Source organism: Physella acuta, unplaced genomic scaffold, assembly GCF_028476545.2.
Source record: "Physella acuta isolate Inbredline_101_S28 unplaced genomic scaffold, ASM2847654v3 ptg000430l, whole genome shotgun sequence".
In the NCBI taxonomy this organism is placed as follows: domain Eukaryota; kingdom Metazoa; phylum Mollusca; class Gastropoda; family Physidae; genus Physella; species Physella acuta.
Window position 1 is genome coordinate 54,447 of NW_026731949.1, and position 20,273 is coordinate 74,719.

The 20,273-nt window shown below is 34.8% G+C and overlaps 1 protein-coding gene across 1 annotated transcript; it reads right to left on the minus strand.

Annotated features, from left to right (window-relative positions):
* Positions 1 to 17,115, minus strand: LOC131942864 (uncharacterized). Its single transcript, XM_059302824.1, has 5 exons — positions 17,057 to 17,115; positions 6,456 to 6,519; positions 6,180 to 6,308; positions 5,267 to 5,818; positions 1 to 113 (listed from the first exon to the last, which is right to left on the minus strand). Exons 2-5 carry the CDS (start codon positions 6,502 to 6,504, stop codon positions 1 to 3), a joined length of 843 nt encoding a protein of 280 aa, XP_059158807.1. The 5' UTR covers positions 6,505 to 6,519; positions 17,057 to 17,115.
* Between the last annotated feature and the right edge of the window lie 3,158 nt (positions 17,116 to 20,273).

Sequence of the window (20,273 nt, forward strand, 5' to 3'; positions counted from 1 at the left end):
TCATGTGGTTTGGCCAGCACAGCACACGTATAGAACCCCAGCAAGACGAGAATTGTAATCTGGAGACAGCAGCCCAGCTAGGGGAGACTTGTAATCTGGAGACAGCAGCCCAGCTAGGGAAGAAAACTCCGAAATCAAGCAGCAGTGATGCCCCTTAAAGGAACGGAATATCATCTCGTGTTTACTTTCGACAGCTCCTACGACACCGCTGATGCCAAGTTGTATGGGTAACCTATCCTTTGGGTCTATAAGCTGTGTGGAGATAGGGGTCGGATAACTGGGCAACATTTGGCTTTCCTCAACTTGCTGTCTTATACTTACGTCTTGATTTGCAAGGCGCAATTATCTATTCCTCAATCAGACTATGAAACCATTTATTTATTTATTTATTTATCTTCAGGTGAAGGTACAGCATATTCCAAAACATGCTTATGTATAGTTATGTCTGGGGACGAATTAAATCGAACTTCGTACTTTCCATAGTCAAGTTATAAAATTCAAAAAAGCTGAGCAAGCAAAAGAACAGACAAAGTTTATTTCACAGAAAAATATGCTAACACTAGACTGACATTAAACCTAGCGCTATCCATAACATTGCCTTACGATTAGGGTTACGTGTAACATTAGGAATAAGGCCAACTTATAGTTGAGGGTAATGTCACAATCTACCCTTTATCTTAGCGGGAGGGTTAATTTAATAATTTTCGACCCTTGCACCTTCAATCCCCCTGCACCAACCCCACACACATACACACGCACACCCAACTACAGATTGATAGTACAAAAATGTTCGTCTCTTTAAAAAAAAAAAACATCATAAGAATCACACTATTGTAGAGAAAACTGTATGTTGTATCTCTATTAGAAATAATTACTAAGCCGTATATTGAGTTTTTAACAAAAGTTTTTAAAGTTTTATTCAACTAATTAATCCCGTCAATTGACTTAACAGCAATTTGCAATAATTGTAGGCTTACAACCAAAATCATATCATAATATATAAAAGACCAGTTGCGCACTTCTCTCTCTCTCTCTCTCTCTCTCTCTCTCTCTCTCTCTCTCTCTCTCTCTCTCTCTCCCTCTCTCTGTCCACAAAATTTTTGAGGCTATGTGATCAGTATGTTGGGCGATATATGGAGAACATAAAGATACGGACTTTGGTTGCAAGTAATATGTTGGATGTTTTAAATTGTTAAATGTATAAACTAAATTTTTTTTAAATGAGGAAAATAAAAATAAAGGCATATTCTAATGTAGAAACACATTTATAATTGTGCAAACGGAAAAGTGTTTATTGTTATGACAAAACATCTAAAAACGACGTCACAAGTCACATGTTTAAACTACAGAAAGACCACAAAACTAACGGCGTCATCTTCCAATTTTAGAGTATGAAGAAAGGAACTATTTCAATCAAATTTGATTTAGATAGAGCCACTATAGTCGAAGTAGAATTATAATTAATAATTCAACAACCACGTTTATAAGACTGATTTAGTAAAGGGTAAAATTCACAATTTTAATGACTTGTTTTAGTGACGTGTTAGTGAGTAGATCTGTGTTATCATGTTATCTCACCAGGGCATCGATCACAACAAGAGATTTTAAAACAACTTTACCGTCAGCTTGTTAAGATTTCCGTTAATTTAATTCTACCAAATTATTCCACAACACTGGATCTACTGTATTAGCCCAAGCCGTTGAAAAAATTAAGCATTTCATAACATTTACTAGGGGTCAACGTGGTTGAGTCGGTTCGAACCCTCGGGCAGATGAGGCTCGTTAGCTGGGGACAGCCAATCTTCTAGAAGCTATGGAAGCAGATCTAAAAAGAAAAGTAGGCTGAAATCAGAGTCAATGGCCTCAATGGCGCAAAACCAGTTGACAAGTATACTGAATTGTGTTGGAGGGGATACTTTCCGACACCAAAATAAGAACGAAGAAGATGATATCATTTACCAGCCATCGGCGCCCATTACAGATGAATAATAGTCCTATCTACTTTAAAATGTTGTAAGCCCTACTTTTTAGAGGAAAATATTGTATAAAATAGTTATTGTTCAAAACGCAATGTGCTTAGTACACGTTGAACAATATTAGTGACAAAGCATAGGAATAACTAAATATATCCGATACATTTAAAATAACAGGCTACCAATACCTATTAGAAAAACCAAATTATATACAATATTAGTCAGCACAACACCTTATTAAATCTACACACTGATTAAACTACATGTTTCTTATATGTTGGCAAGTCTGAAGAGTAGCTTAGAAAGTTACTTAAAGTAAATTTGAAATGTTCTTGTCTTAGCATCACGCCCAGATGAAAACAAATGTTTAGTTTATCATCACGAGAGCTTCCCTTTTTCTAACACTTCTCTACGGCCACGCACGAAGAGTTCACTGATTGCCAACCTAACTTTAGCGCACTAATAGACTTTAACAACCGCTCCACCAGCTAAATCAAATTATTCCGACCCGACAAATCTTGACGTGAGCTCCCAGTTTCAGTAAAATATGACAGTCACTCATCAGGTCCCCATGGTGGGATGTTAACAAAAGAGCTCTCTACTATTGTCTCGTCATTAATGTTCATTTATTCTTCGTCAACAAAACTGGATTCATTCGTGCAAATTAATATTCTATTCCTCCTTCCCTCTCACCACCCGTTTATTCCCCCTCCCCTCTCACCACCGATTTATTCCCCCCTCCCTATCTGTTTTCCCCTACCCTCCAAATAATTACCCCCCCCCTACCAATCTTCCTTAACGCTAGTTATCCCCGCCTCTCACATGTTTATTATTTAAGCGCTGTATTCCATTGACTGACTGAGATATGCTGACATAGCAAGAAATTAATTTTTATGTGGTCCTTTCACAAGATATGTTATAAAATACCAAACAGTTGAGCTGTAGAATAAGTATTTTCTCATAGAATATATCTTAACCCTAGACTGACTTTAAACTCAACCAATCCATAATCATAACATTAGCTTACGATTAGCGTTAAGTATAATATCAGAGTTATGGTACATTGTATTGTACACAGAGGAAAGGTAATGTCCTACTCAAGTTTTTTTAGGCGGGTTGTTATTTACATAAGTTAACGAGACAGTGGTTGATTGAGCATGTGAAATGTGCGGGAAGACGGAATGCCAGGGGGGGGGGGGGGGGGAGTAGAATGTCCCCCCCCCCCCCTACCTACACACCAAACCACAGTTTGTGAGCTGTTTAATTCCATTATTGGAATCACATCATAGTGGAGAAAGACGTTGTATCTTCATTAGGAACAAATTAGAAAACATTTTGGTTAAAAATTTGTTTGAATCTTGAGTCAACGTATTTAACTCACCAGTTTAGGTAACAGAAAAATGGAATAATAATAAGCTAAATCAACAAAATTCATTAATAATTCATTAAAATAATGTGTTTGTGTTATTGTCTCGATACCGTGTAGAACTAACGCAGTGTACCCAGTGTTGTGACATGTTATGGGGGGGTTTAATATTGCTTGTAACTGAAACAAGCTGACGGTAGAGTTGTCTTTATTTGTTGTACCGATCTATGTACTGGTAGGATGACAGGATAAATACAGATCTACTGACTTGTACGTCACAAAAACAAGTCATTGAAATTAGATGATAAATTTTACTCATTATCTAATGGGACTTTATCGGAATCGTGTTGTTTTAATTATTAATTTTAATAATTATGTTTTATTTAACATCCTCTTTAACACTTCTATTTTCAAGGGCTCTGCATTATACGTTTGTGGTCAAAGGGAATTAACAATGAAAACAATTTACAAATACTTTCTGACGCAGTTATCTCCTTTGAGTAGTCTGCAAATTGGAATTATTAGTATTTTAAATTTTATAATCCGACGATCTTTCAAAAATCTACATTTCTAGCCATGTGACCTCTAAACTAAATTGAGAAATGGCGAAATACAGTTGAAATAGACCTCAATGTATGATCTTTCAATCACAATGGCAAGACTTAGCTAGGCATTCTGTACAATGCTAAAATCGAAAACCAAGGAAGTTTGGTTTCATTATTTCTAGTTAACGTAACTGTCCTCTGTTTAAGTCTAAGTCTGTTGTCTGTTTACTCTATGCATGACAAAATTGATTATCAAAATATTTTAATATACTGATAGTCAAGTAACTATATTTTTGAAAAAGTAACTAAGATGCGATATTTCTTTGCAAAGTCTCGGCTACAAACTTGACTGCCGACACTAAGTCAACAAACTTGACTGCGAACATAAAGTCTCAGCTACAAACTTGACTGCCGACATTCTCAGCTACAAACTTGACTGCTGACATTAAGTCTCAGCTACAAACTTGACTGCCGACATCAAGTCTCAGGTACAAACATGACTGCCGACATTAAGTCTCAGCTACAAACTTGACTGCCGACATTAAGTCTCAGCTACAAACTTGACTGCCGACATTAAGTCTCAGCTACAAACTTGACTGCCAACATTTCTCTTCACTACCATCGTGTTTTGTTTATCATCAACACAAAACATTAAGATTATCAACGATAACAAAATGAATGAAAAAAACTTTGAAATCTTCTAAAACTTTATTGACATCCATACAAACAGTTTGTAAGCAAATACAAACAGTTTGTAAGCAAATACAAACATGAATTAAAGTATAAATAAAGACAATGATGGCGATGACAAATCTAATGTGGAGGTTTAAACAAAACAAAGATACAAGTGTAGCCTATAAAGATTTCATTTCTCAACAATAAACATTTGTTTATAATTTTGTTTATGTGTCTAACAACTCTAAACTAATGACGTGAAGGGAGCCGCCATTTTGTTTGTTAACATTAGACCAGGGGAGAGAACCAACAGTTACATTAGACAAGGGGAGAGAACCAACAGTTACAGATAGATCAATAGAACACAGTCTCCCCACTATAATTTCCTTCAGAGTTTGATCCACTGTGGGGACATGACCACCTGTTATATACCGGCATGTAGACATACGCTCCACTGGAGCCTGGACATGTACATGTTGTGTACGTGTACTTGGACCAAACTTTCCCCTTATGTCTGTGTGTCCATTGTCCTACAGAGACCTGTTTAGGACAGCCATGAGGATGTGACACTATAACGGTCAACTTGTCCACATCATCAAATCTCCAGTATGTGTGACATACTACCGCACATAGACCATTAAAGCGCCGCCTCATCTTGTCCAGTTCATCAAGCAATTCTAAGTCACATGACGCACATGTAAACTTACACCCATCTCCCTCAATGTCTGCCACCACCACCCTCCAGCCATCGAGACTGACCCCAGGACTTTTATTGTCATCAAAACCTACAACACACCTGGTCTGTCTCACCTCACTGACATCAAACACCACGTGTGTGGCTGTCCTCACACGAACTTCCCCCCACACTTTGCTGGGTGTGTCCGAGTGTTGACACTTGCCACATGGACAAGTGCCCTTGTTGTAACTCTCTGTGTACTTGACCACACCACACACCCTCCCCGTCCCTGTCCTCAACACGTCACTTCCTCTGGTGTTATAAAATGGATACTGACCACTGAAGCATGGAACGGACTTTGGTCTCTCTAGACTGGTGTACTTGACCTTTATCAGGAACGTTAGGGCAGACAAAGCTTTGATTAGCTCCAACATGAAGACGTCACGGTAACGTGAGGGGAGATGATCCAAGTTAAAATCATTAACAGGTATAAAGTTGACATGCCCTGGATTCTTCTTACAGCCGGTATAGTGCTTGTGTAAGTCAGCTTCACCTCCATAGCAGATCTCGGCTTCATGATGTCCTGGAGAGATACAAGGGGAGGGAATCCATATTTTAAAAAAATACAAAATTAAAATGTATTTAAAATAAGGAACTTGTCAAACAAAAGGTGCAACTATGAAAATTAACAAAAACTTCATATTGCTGATTTTTTTTATTAGCTGGTGAAGATGAAGTAGAGTTTACATGTATCGTGGTAAATATTGCCTGCCAAACGACCATTTAACTAACCATCAGTTGTCGACAGACTCAGGACGTGTATTAGCTGTAAAAAAAACTCATGCACTTCATATATTTAAATAATGTAATCATGTGCCCAATAGATCTGTATAAATTTAGCTTCTTACATGTTATGTACATATTTCACACACTCTGAGACTCACCTGGTATAAAACCAGCTTCAGTTTTTTTTTCTTCCAACTGTGTTGTCTCACCTTGTCTTTCTTCCAACTTTGTTGTCTCATCTTGTCTTTCTTCCAACTGTGTTGTCTCATCTTGTCTATGTGTTAGACCTAAAACATTTGAACATCAAGGTTTCAATTAGATTAAACACAAACCTATACCAGTAAATAAAACATTTCTCTATTTGTAAAACAACTGGGATGTTCTAAACATTTACAACAAATACAAAACATGTAGCCTAGAAACATTTATTTTACCTTTCTCTGCCAACTGATTTTCTTTTTTCTTCCCACCTGTATTTCCCATCTCTGACAACTTTACCTGCAATAAAAAAAATTATTGTAAAATAAATTTACATTATATGATTTTGTTACAAAACTTATACTCATTTAAGTCAACCTTAAGGATGAGTTCCAGATTCTATTATAGTGATGTGAATACAGTTTGGTGAGGTGCTGACAAACATAATCTGGTCATAGAACTAAACTGGAGTTGAATCAGCTCAACTCTACTTCACTTCATCCACCATTACATTGTATCACAGTAAATTAAATTACATTTTTTTTTTACTTTAAATAACAGTTACATCAGATGTTAGCCTACATAAAAAAAATGTATATTGTTCGATATCAAATTTGAATTGTTTTTAACTGATAAAATATTAAAAAGTAGCTTAACACATTCGCAGACTATATACTTGTCATAAAAGCTTAATAATTATTTTAAACTCAAGTTGTCTCATTTAATTAGTTATCAGCTAGATAAACTTAATTAACAACAATGAAAAAGAAGAAGTTAGTTGCAATAAAATTATTGTCATACCAAAATCAAGTACATAATCTCAAAACTTATATTACTTTTGATTTTCTTCTATAAATTATGTTTTAGTTTGAGCTAATGTCACCTTTAAAATGTGGCTTTTAAATGTCTCACATTTTAAATGATTTTCATCTGCCCTCTATGAATTGTCTTTCATGACAGATTCCAACTCAACCCACCCCCTTAAAATGATATCACACCTCAACCTTGTAGTTTTTTTTATTCTTAAGAGATTTTATTCTAAAATAAACTGAGCCTATTGAAGCTTAGAATATTTCTTCTATTTACAATTTACAAAAAAGTATTTTAAATGTTAAATAAAGGCAAAATTTAGTTTCAAACACATCTTAATGTGATTCTGAAATTTAAACTTAAAAAGAGACAAAATCATTGAAGTTTTCTCAGAAGTAATCAAAGTTGACTTTAAAAAAATGTGGTCTATTAAAATGCTAGATCAAATTCTATTGAATGAATAAAAAAATGCAGGCTTCAGCACAAACCTCAAGTAGCTTTTTAATTGGATCCTTTGAATAACAAAATTATGTCTTTATAGCCCTATTGATGAGTGATTCCACTGTCCATATGTTTCTCCTTCATACACCTTGATAAAAAGACATGCATTATATACCTTCATAACTTTAGAATATAGGATTACATGTATTAACAAATCTAGATTAACAGTGTATGCTCTATTCTAAACTCTAATTAATTTCTCTAACTTGGTTTCTTAATTTTATAAAATTTTGCAGGTGTGGTGATGTAGTGAGTATGAAAGGTGTATACATGGGATGGATCACTGTGTATGTCGTGAATGTTTCCCATAGCAAGATGCGAGGCTGGGTATGTTGACATGTATGTTGTTGATCGAGTGACAGTGATTGTGTTGTCAGCGAGACAAAGGAGGTGTGTAGGGATGAATGCGGAGGACAGTTGAAGGTTGGGGTGAAAGTAGACAGGTTGATGTGGAACTGGAGAGGTGATTGAGGAAAATAAAAGAGACTGTTATACCTAGCCTTAATGTGTTGTTAGTGTATTCTATGAGATTCCTGACACCCTCACAGCAAGCCTAAATTATAATAGTCCTGCTTCAAAAATGTGAGCACTATAGTCAAGATTTATTTATTCCTAGACTAGATAGATAGTTATTAAGATCAAGATTCTCTATATTTATCCAGATATAATCTTTATTCATATCTAATTACTACTGGATTAATTAGTGTTGCAATATAATAAATGAGTTAGATATATAGGCCTATTGTTAATACCCCAGTTTAGCATCAGTTATTGTTTTGGAATGGTATAGCAGATTAAAAACAATAAAAGAAAGCGTAGTCTGTTACTGTGTGCTGGAAATACTATAAGCCATACTTTATTTGGCGCAATCTTTTATTTTTAATACAGAACATTAAAAAAATTTGATAGATTAATTTTTTTGCATGTTAAATACTGTTTTACTAATCATTTTTTATTTCTTATTATTTTTAAGAATTTCTGATAATTATTGCTGCTACTAAACATAGTTCTATTAGTCATTTTTATATTTGCGTAATCATTTTCACTAGATTTAGATCTAATTCTTAATTGATTGGTGCAAATCCTCTGCATGATTTTTATTTCTGTGTTTTAAAAAAAAAAACATTATTTATTAAACTATTACTAATTGCTACACTTGACTTAATTATTTACATTTCTAACCGTTTCTGAGTGTTAAATAACTCATGTTAATGAAACTCAACAAACATTACTGGATAATTTCCAACGCTATACTGGGGTATTACTGGCCTATTAAGTATTAATGCAGCAAATAGCTGTAGCCTAGTGTCTAGTCTTCTAGTTATAGAATCTAGAAATATGAAATAGAAGTCTAACAGCTGTGCAGTAGCTTACAACTACACTAGACTACAGTGTCTAGACATGACTTGAGTGACTAGCTTATATTTATATTATTTCCTTTTTATTCAGATCATATCTCTTTATCTAGATCTATCTTGTGATCTAAGCTAGACTTAAGACTGGGATCTATAATCTAATCTAGATCTAGAGTATTCAGATAAATAATTTAGAATTTAGGGCTAGATCTAGATAATAGATATTCTAAGGCAGGAAACAGATTAGTACCGCAAAATGCATATTCGGTCTTCGCCGTTCATAAACTTTCTAACCAGACATCGTTCGGGGATTTTGTTTATACTGATAAATAGAGCAAGGTTTTTACAAGCTTCGTTAGCAACATTTTTGTGGAATTCGTTTTTATGACATTTTGTGCCGCGGCGAAGGATGCGAAGTATGCAAATCTAGACGGAATGGATCTACTTGGAAAGTACGTGTACTGCACTAATAAGGTAAGAAATAATATTTTGTAAAAATAACTATTATTTTTTTTATGGATTTTTCATTAGAAATGATTGCTGTAAATTATGAAAGTAAAAAAAAAGTATATTTGAATGCGTTTTTTACTTTAATTTGAACAAAATGACTGCCGAAAATTACGACACATCGGCGTCGCTGAAAGCGGGAATTTCAGTTAATTTTTTACGGATATAAAATTGTATTTTTTTTACTCCGAAGCATGTATTTAAATAACAGTTAAGTTAAATCTATTTAATTCTGTAAAATATAATTATTATTTTGCCGTAGATACTTTTTTTTTTTATTTTTAATGATTTTCTGTCGCGGAAAATCGGTATTCGCACCATGCACGCACACGTAGTAAAACTAGACTTATCTTTAAAACACGAGAATCTTGAGTACACTGCGAATAACAAAGTTTTTAAATGTTAGTTTACTTTTGACTTTAAGCCATTTGTTTAAAATCGAAATTAATTGATAATGTAATTATTTCAAAGTAAAAACTTTCCGTCTGAAATTGGCTTCTAACCTTCGCCACTGAACCAGCCTACGCACGACATTCGCGCGAGTCTGTTTCTTCGCAATAGTCTGTATAGTGTCGAGGGTTAATCCTAAAAAGAACCGAGTCCTTACTAATGTAATGTTTATTAAAATTAGGTACAATTGTTGGAACACATGAGAAATAACAAATTTAAATTTCATCAAATCTATAGCCAAAAGAAAGTAGAACTTTATAACTCTGTAAATTATGAATCGAGTGACGGCTGTCGTGAAAACGGGAGCCATTGTACTCTTTTTTTAGGGTGACCTACTTTTATTATATAAATTTAAAATTCGAAGATTTTATAAGCAGCTGAGTAGCTGAATACGCATGCGATATGGCTGGCACGTTTTGGGATAGGGATCGAGTACACCGTAGAACATTTTTTTTCTTAGAACTATGCGTATTTTTTTTTTAAATCAAAAGATACTTACATATTAGCTGTGGATTTCAATTTCATTACAGAACTAATCACTAACTTTAGTTTTTAAAAGTGATTTTGCTTCTAGATCTAGCGTATTTTCAAAATTACGTAGATTCTAGATCTAGATCGATTTTACTAACTATTTGACAAACGTGTCAGTAAAATGAGGTCACCGCTTCCAGATTCTTAGGTTTTAATTATGTTTGTCATTTTGATCTATTATAAGTAGCATTAAAACTACTGTATCTATCATCAACATTGTTTTTATAGGCCAGTTCTAATGATACATTCTGTTCATTACCAATTCTAATGAAATCGTATCAGGCCCTAACTAACACCCTGTTCACTGACACCACACTATTTGAATGAGGCCACAGACAGCCGTAACTTTAAATTAATTTATAAAGTACTAAACAATTATAATTAGCCATGTAAATGCTGCAACTATAATAAAAATTGGCATATAGACTATAATAGATTGACGACAGAAGCCTGTGGTTGTGTATAACACGTTTAATTGGGTCTAACTACCTCATGATGGTAACACACAGAGAGGAGGAAGGAAGTAGACAAGGGACATCACTCAAGATAACAATATTATAAATATAACTAATACAGAAGAGTGAGTTCCCTTGACCTCACAATTATTTCAATCTATTACATCCCTTTACCCTTAGAACACAATAACACATCTCTCAATAGAACAATTGATAGTATCCTAAAATCACCAATTATATTGTAACATGAACACTATGGTAGATTACATCCTTACAAACAATGCACAATATGCTACAACATAATCAAAATACAAAACAATAATGTCAAAGTCCTTTTGACCTTTAGAATCATAGGTCTAACTTATTTGGGACTTTGATTGTCCTGCTTGACCTTCTCAGTGGCTTCTGATTTGGTGACTCAAGATTCTGACCATCTGGATTCTCTATCTCAGGAGGTCTAGGATTTAAATCATTAACTCCAGAATTTACATTTTCTGACTCCAGACAACTTGGTTCACTCATATCAACAGAACTTGGTTGTGGAACAAACTGAGTTGGTGTGAACTGTTCAGATTTGGTGAGATTGATAGATTCACACTTATTATCTGCACAAGTTATTTTTAACTTTATAAGACACAGGTCCTGTACATTGAACAATTTGACCTGGTATCCATTTTTCCTTTCTCCCATAATTTCTTAGATACACATTCTTATTAACACCAAATTCTCCTTCAATGAATGTTTTGTCATGATTTAATGGAACTATTTTTGAATTGGCATCTGAAAGTATTATGCTGTTATTCAGATCCTTGACTGACATAGATTTCTTTGATTGATCAATTTTCTCAGGTAAACTGATAGTGCTTTCCTGGTAACCAAAAATACTGTTTATGAGTAATATTCTGGACCATATCACTTTGCAACTGTGATCCAGTATTTGAAATGGGTGTATTAAATTGCAAAAATCTTTTTCTTCTTTTGATGTTACCCTTTTAGTTTCTGTAAGTGCTAATGATGTTAGCAAAGTTGTTTGATGATCACATTCTTTCTTACTAATGTATTCTCTTTAAAACATTTGAAATTGCCATATCACCATAATCATTTATTAAGTTACAAATACTTTGTTTAGGCAACTCTGACTGATAATGGACTGCATCTTCTCCATCTTTTATATTATCTTCACAAAGGTTTTTATTTCTTATTTCATATGGCTTTTAGTCATCATTCACAGACTCTTCAGGCCAACCATTCTTACAGTACTCATATATTTTTATTAAGCACTCATCTTTTTGTGTTTCTCTTTTAATATCATTCACATTTATATTGGAGTTATCCATGATAGTGAAGAGAACAAATACATCTTCTGGTACATAGCTCAGGCTTTGGTTTTTTAAAGGTAATCTACTAAGACTATCTGCACTATTCTCAGATCCAGGTTTGTATTTCAATTCATAATTGTATGCAGTTAGTGTGATAGCCCATCTTTGAATTCTTGGTGAGGCATGCTCAGGTAGGGTTTTGTTTTCTCCAAATAAACCTAGCAATGGTTTATGGTCTGTAAAGATGGTGAACTTCCTACCAAACAGAAACTTATGAAATTTCTTAACACCAAAAATGATGCCTAAGCCTTCCCTATCTAACTGAGAATAATTTTTCTCAGCCTGATTCAAAGATCTACTGGCAAAAGCAATGGGTCTGTCACCCTTCTCATCCATGTGGGACAAGACTGCTCCTACACCATCTGGTGAAGCATCACATGTCAATACAAGTCTTTTCCCTGGGTCATAGTGAGTTAGTAAGGTGTCAGCAGACAAAGCCTCTTTTGCTGTATTAAAAGCAGCTTCTTGTTGTTTACCCCAGTGCCAAGTTGCATTTTTCTGTAGCAGCTTGTACAGTGGTGATAGTTTACCAGACAGATTCCCTATGAACTTTGCATAGTAATTTATCAAGCCCAAAAAAGCTCTTAGTTGTTGGGTATTTTCAGGTTTGGGTGCTTCTTTAATGGCTTTTGTTTTCTCAGGTTGAGGTCTGATGCCTTGTTTGCTCAATATATAACCAAGAAAACTAATTTCTGTCAGCATGAATTGACATTTATCTTTGTTTATCTTTAAACCTTTTTCACCAACAATTTTCAAGACTTTATCAAGTGTTTTAAGATGTTCAGTGTCATTCTTACCAGTTATGTACACATTGTCAAAGTACACACAAACATTTGGAATGTCCTTAAAAATACTGTCCATGACAGCTTGGAAAATTCCAGGGCTGGATGATATGCCAAAACATAGTCTTTCATATTGGTAGAGTCCTTTATGTGTGTTTATTGTCGTATAGACTTTTGAATCTGGATGCAGTTCTAGTTGAGTGTAAGCATGACTAAAGTCTAATTCAGTGAATTTGTCTCCTCCTGCCAAATTCAAAGAAATTTCCTCAATGTTAGGTATAGGGTACCTATTTAGCTCTATTTGCTTATTCAGTGTAGTTTTATAATCTCCACAAATTCTTATAGAACCATCCTTCTTTAACACTGGCACAATGGGTGTCGCCCAATCGGAATAGTCTACCTTCTTTATAATGCCATTAGATTCCAATCTACTTAGCTCATTTTCAATTTTATTCCTCATTGCATAAGGTGGAACTCTAGCTTTGCAGTATCTTGGATTTGTGTCTTTTTAATGCTTAACTTCACTGTTCTATCATTTAGTAATCCTGAATTACCAAAAACACATTTATTTTCAGATATAACTTTATCTAGTGAAGTAAGACTAGATTCTTTTACATTCTTCAATGAACAAATACTCTCCCAATTTAACTTAAGATCACTTAACCAGTTCCTACCTAGTAATGGCGGTCCATTTCCTTCAACCACAAGAAGAGGAAGTTTAACACTTTGACCATTATAATTTACATGAACCATACACTCTCCTATTACCGGAACATTGTCACCAGTGTATGTTGTTAGACACTTGTGACACGGCTGTAGAGACACTGATCCTTCTGTGACAGCGTCAAAATCTTTCTTTGTGATGACTGTTAGTGATGCTCCAGTGTCAAGTTGGAAGCTGATGCTCTTACCGTTGATATAAACTGGTACATTGATGGGAGCATGACTTATTGATTTCACAGAGAATAGGTTGAAATCCGGCTGCGAATCAGTTTGAGCATTTTCACTGGTAGAGTGGTTCATTGGTTGGGTTAGGTAGTCTTGGTGAGAGTTAACATAGTGCTGCTTTTGGTTGCGGTACTGTCTTGACTGGCTAGATTTAGCAACAGACGAAGACTTTGCGAAGCAGGCCTTAGCAATGTGACCTTGCTTACCGCACTTATAACAAGTTGCAGACTTGAACTTGCACCGATGAGATGCATGGGGACCTTTGCATCGATGACATTTTTGATAATTATTACTAGATTTAGATCTAGGATTTGAACGAGCAGGCTGTTTAGCATAAGTTGGAATGCTCTGATGAGGTTGATGTTTATTGACTAACCTGCTGTTTACTGCATGGATCCCTGAAGGCGTTAGAGATTTCGCCGCATCTGATGACTGCTGGATTGAAGTTGCAAGTTGTATTGCTTTTTCTAATGTTAGATCTGACTCGAGCAGCAACTTTCTTTGAATATCAGGGCTGTTTACACCTGTCACAAACTTTTCACATAGTCTGTCAGACAGCGTATCGCCGAATTCACAAAATTCACTTAAATGACGTAAAGCAGCAACATATTCTGTTATTGACTCGTTTGGTTGACGAGTCCTACTGTCAAATCTAGCTCTACATAGAAACTTTGATGGGGTAGGCGCATGGTGGTCTGTTAGCAATTTGCTCAGCTCGTTAAAGCTCTTGGTATCTGGACTAGCTGGTGCGCATAAGTCCTTTAGTAGCCTGAATTGTTGAGGCCCTATGACTGTTAACAAAACAGCTCTCTTTTTGGCTTCTATCGTCACGTCGTTAGCTTCTAGGTAAAAGCTTAACCTCTCTAGGTAATCTTGAATGATTTCATCATTCGCATCAAATTCTTTTATTTGGCCATACAGCGCCATAATTCTAGAAATAATTAGCTAATAAGCTCTAGCAAACCTCTTTTTTGCGTAAGTAGGTGCTCTTTCTAGTAGATGTTTATCCTTCGTCGCCAGTTATAATAGATTGACGACAGAAGCCTGTGGTTGTATATAACACGTTTAATTGGGTCTAACTACCTCATGATGGTAACACACAGAGAGGAGGAAGGAAGTAGACAAGGGACATCACTCAAGATAACAATATTATAAATATAACTAATACATAAGAGTGAGTTCCCTTGACCTCACAATTATTTCAATCTATTACATAGACATATTTTACTAATAATATTTTTTATATAGACCTTCTATATTTAACTCTGTTATTTTTTTCTTCCCCAGAGTGTTTTTAAAAGCCAGAATTTTGAACATTTTTTAAAGGGGATAGCGGTCGTTTTTTTTTCAAGAATAATTATAGAAATAAGCTATAAACTGGTATATTTTGTAAAGTTTGACATAATTACAAATAAATTTATGCCTAAGTGACATTTCTGTGTAATTATATTGTTAATTTTGTGAATTTCGTGGATTTTAGACCTTACTACATTTAGATGAAAAAAAAAATGTCATTTGAGTGAGTGTGGTTAATCTAAATTTTGAACGTGATGTAAATGTCTAGTGCTATTAATTTTTATATTTTTGAATTCCTCGATTGTTAAGCAACAAAATTGATATATAATATGTCAATATTTGTTACTTTGAAAATTGGCGAAAATCGACCCTAAAAGTAGATGTTTGAGAGTTGAATCTGTTTCCTGCCTTTATTATAATATTCTAGACGACTAGATTCTAGATCTAGAATCTGCTGTAGACTGTCACACGACTAGATCTACTGTGTAGTGTGTAGAGTAGTTTAGGTACTAGATCTAGATCTAGATCTACTAGGTAGGTAGACTGTACTGATGCGAACTGTACGACTGTTAGATCTAAATCTAGTCTAGTTGTTACTCAAAAATTGTTACGATCCTAAATATTAAATAAGGGCTAGTCTTAGTCTAGATCTAGAGTAAAGGAACAAAAAATTATGTCTAGATCTATATTCTAGATCTGGATCTTTGAAAGTTTGTCACACACAATTCATTAAAAATTAAAATACTCAATTTTTTTGAAAACCTAATATTAATATTGCCTGTTGTCGTCTGCTGAGATCTGAGGTCTGAAGCAAGCAAACGTGTTCGATACTGTAAATATCGTGTTATTAAATTGTCGATCAAAATAGCCAAATTGTTGTTTCTCGTATTTTGTATTGTAGATATAATTTTTTTTTTGTTTTTTGTAAAATGTAGATCTGGTAAACGTAGTCTTTATTTTATGATAACGTAAGAATTTTTTTATTTTTTTGTAAAAGTTCTTGAAATAACTATCTCAATGCAGTTAGGCCTAGACTGAGATTTTATGACATCAATACTAGCCAGATACACGTCAGTATTTTAAGATTAAATCAAGAATCTTGATCTAGATCTAGTCTAAAACGTGTTGTTATAATTAAATCTTAAAATAATAGATCTCTAGATCTATGTCAAAAATAATTTTAAATAGGGTCTAAGTCTTTAAATTACGTCTCAAATAGATTTTTAAAAATCTACGACGGATGACAATACAATAATTTAGATTTTAGATCTACTATTAACAACTGTCGTATCTTCCAATAATTTTTCTCCACGAATATGTAATGAAATTAATTATTGCAATAATAAATTGTTTTGCACTCGAGTTAAACTGACTTAGTGTTTTTATCATCTCATATGGCGACTGGTTAATGCGATCGTTCACACAATAAGTCCCACTCATAGTGGGAGGAGGGTCGGGCTTTTGTGCCGATGTAGGAGATAACGGCTCAAAAAACTAGACGCAACACTTTTGCAATAAAAAAAATTAAATATTTGAAGTTAAATTTTAAAGATTGTAACAACATTAGATCAATAGTTCTTCTTTTCTAACGGGAATGTCAACACGACAGATGACAAAGAGTTTCAAAAATAACAATTCTATGGGGGCGAGATGGGGGTGGTGTGGATGACATGGACTCACACAAAAAATAAAATTCATCAAAGTAAGTCAAATTTAATCTAGTTCCATAATGTTATTCAGATTTTATCGTATAAGTTAAACGTTTTCTTAAAGTGGTAATGCTGAACAAAAAAAAAACAACCAACAACAACAGATTAACTTACTCTTACAACACCGTTGACCAGGTCTCTCTTGAACTGGTTTGAAGTCTGCTTTGGGGATGATTGTGCGTTCGGGAAATCCTGACGATATTTTTACATATTTTACTTTTTTTAGACTTTGGGGATTTTCCTCCATAATTTATTTTTAATCATTGAATGGAAATTCCGGAATTACTTTTTCAATGGTTTAGCATAAGTTTTAGTTTTTCGGATTTTCTTTTTTTTTACATGGATGTATTTTAAGTTGTTTTAGTTCTATCTGGCCTGGTAACAACCACACATGTCCTGTGGTAACAACCACACACGTCCTGTGGTAACAACCACACACGTCCTGTGGTAACAACCACACATGTCCTGTGGTAACAACCACACATGTCCTGTGGTAACAACCACACATGTCCTGTGGTAACAACCACACATGTCCTGTGGTAACAGCCACACATGTCCTGTGGTAACAGCCACACATGTCCTGTGGTAACAACCACACATGTCCTGTGGTAAAAACCACAATGTCCTGTGGTAACAACCACAAATGTCCTGTGGTAACAACCACACACGTCCTGTGGTAACAACCACACACGCCCTGTGGTAACAACCACAAATGTCCTGTGGTAACAACCACACACATCCTGTGGTAACAACCACACACGTCCTGCGGTAACAACCACACACATCCTGTGGTAACAACCACAAGTGTCACAGCCAGACCAGAGTGGAACACACAGATACTTCAAATAAAGAAAAAATTATTTCAAACATTTAAACACAGGAAACATTTTCCATTATGTTTATTATAATAGTATACAACCAAAACCAAGACAAATCACATGAATTATGATAAGTAAAATACAACCATGATTTATTGAGCATAATGCTAGAAATTAGAAAACAAAATTTATACAAATTAAAGATCAACATTACATCAGTTATAATAAAGTTGATGGTAAACTGACACAATCAGGCATAGCACCTGTAGGACAAACATAATGTGTAGGACATACACTATATGATAGCGAAGACAGGCAGAGTTTCTTCCAGGCCTCTCTTCGGGGGGGGGGGGGCTTTCCCCCGAAATTTTTTTACCGCCCCCCCCCCGAACAAAATGAAATCAGGGATGTGACCAGACCAGGAAAAAAAATTAGGAAATTTTCTTCGGATAATAACTCAATATGTTTTATCTACTTTTTAACGCAGTTAAGCAGCTTCAAACCGCAGCTTCATACTGTTACTGTACTAATTAATTGTTTAATGAAGTTAATATTTTAAATACAAGAAGTTTATGTTACTCTAAAATAACATTGAAAGTCTTGTCTAATTGCAATTTAATGTTTACTTTATAAACAACTTTAAAAAAAATTACAATGTAACAAAACTAGCAAATTAAGTTTTATTTTACCATTAAGCTAATTTAAATTGCACTAATCTAGTGTAGATGTACTCCTGTTTTCAATTTTAAATAGGGGGCCTAATGCCTTATATTCTTTTAAAGATTGGATTGGTAAAAATATTTGTCTTCAACTGTAAAGAGCCTAGATTAAGATTAGTTATAATATGAACATTTTAGATTCATGTGATGGAAAAATGAAATGGATCAGGTTAGCTAAAATTAGAAAGGGTCTGATGTGTGAACCAAAGTTAATCATTTTGATAGCCAAGCCACATCGATATTTGTTTTTTTTTTGGAATAGCTGTAAACTGTTAGGGGTCATCCACGTTTTTTTAACGATATTTACCTCCCCTCTCTCCTACAAAAGCCAGACCCCATATAATGACGTCACACCTCAGCCAACAAATGCCCCCCCCACCCCTCGAATTGAATTTTTTCCTAAAATATTGACTGAGGTCGACCAACATAGGGTATTTTATTCAATTTCTATTACAATGTTTTACAACAGTTTTCTAAAACGCGTAATAGCGGCTAAAATGCAGTTGCTTCTAACATTAATTTTTTAAAATACAAAAATATGACGTTACACTATCTTACGAGTGTGACGTTATTTATGGAAGACCCCTTATTAAAAAAAAAAAAAAAAACAGTCTGTACGTATTTTTTCTTCCACAATCAAGACACGGTCATAGTCACGTTGAGTTTAGTATTTTTTTTAAATCTGTAGGCCAACGAAGCATACGTATTGACTGTGACGTCATTTTTTCCCCCCACAAGCAGTACTGAACACGTACTTGGGGTCAAGGTGAGGTCACAAGAGCCACCGTTGCTACGAGGTGGGGCGGGTTAGTCTTGTCCTCATAGTCACCTTTTGCAAGGATTTCAATATTAATTTGAGATTGCGAAATAAAATAGAATCAGAGAGAAACTGTAGATTTAGGTGGGTTAAAATACCGATAGATAAATTAGGCTATATCGATAGCTAGATTACCAGGCTTAAGAGATGTAAGTTGCATTTAAATAACTGAATTGTTTTAGGTTACCTTTTCCCGTGTTTTTAATAAATAGTGTTAACTGAAAATATCAGCGGAAAATTAGGGCTAAAACAAATTGTGCTTTGAAAAAGTCCGCCGAAATTCCGAATCTTAATCTACATTTAATCTTGATCTAGCACCGTCAGACCTAAGCGCAATCGACCAATCGAAAATAAATGCGCATATTCGAGTGTCCGTTTGACCTAAGAACAGTAGTTGTCGATTTAAATACGAATAAGTGGAACGAGCATGTCGGCCCTTTCCGTAGAAGACATTTCCGTTTTTTTTCCTAATTTTTAAAACTTCGTAAAAAATCGACAAAAATTGAAAGTCGGCGGAAAAATTCGGCAAAAATTAAATCAGCGGAGGAAAATCGCATCTGAAACGGAAAAATCGGATTTCCGCTAAAATTCGGAAAAGTCACATCCCTGTGAAATTTATATAATTTATATAGAAAATATATACTTTTAACAGAGTCCGCCCCCCCCCCCCCCCCCCCCACCCGAAGAAAGTCTACCCTCCCCCCCCCCCCCCCCCCCCGGAGAAAAAAGTCTGGAAGAAACACTGGACACAGGAAGCACAATAAATAAAGTCTGTAGCACAATAAATAAGTGCTGAAGCACACCTTTATTTATTAACATGAAGATAAAAACTTAGGCTATAAGCTACATATCACAAAAACTATTCACATTCTCTTATGGCTGGTTGATTGAGTGTTGACTAGTACAAGTTTTATACTGCTGGGCTTAAATATCACTACACAATGAGTTACATAGGTCAAACTGACTGTGGTCTTCAG

Excerpts from the sequence above, each read along its gene's own strand:
- LOC131942864 (XM_059302824.1), bottom strand. The coding sequence starts at position 6,504 with ATGGGAAATACAGGTGGGAAGAAAAAAGAAAATCAGTTGGCAGAGAAA. Across the intron at positions 6,309-6,455 it reads AAATCAGTTGGCAGAGAAAG|GTCTAACACATAGACAAGAT; the intron begins GTAAAATAAATG and ends CAAATGTTTTAG. Across the intron at positions 114-5,266 it reads AGACATTGAGGGAGATGGGT|CTGGGCTGCTGTCTCCAGAT; the intron begins GTAAGTTTACAT and ends TTTCTTCCCTAG.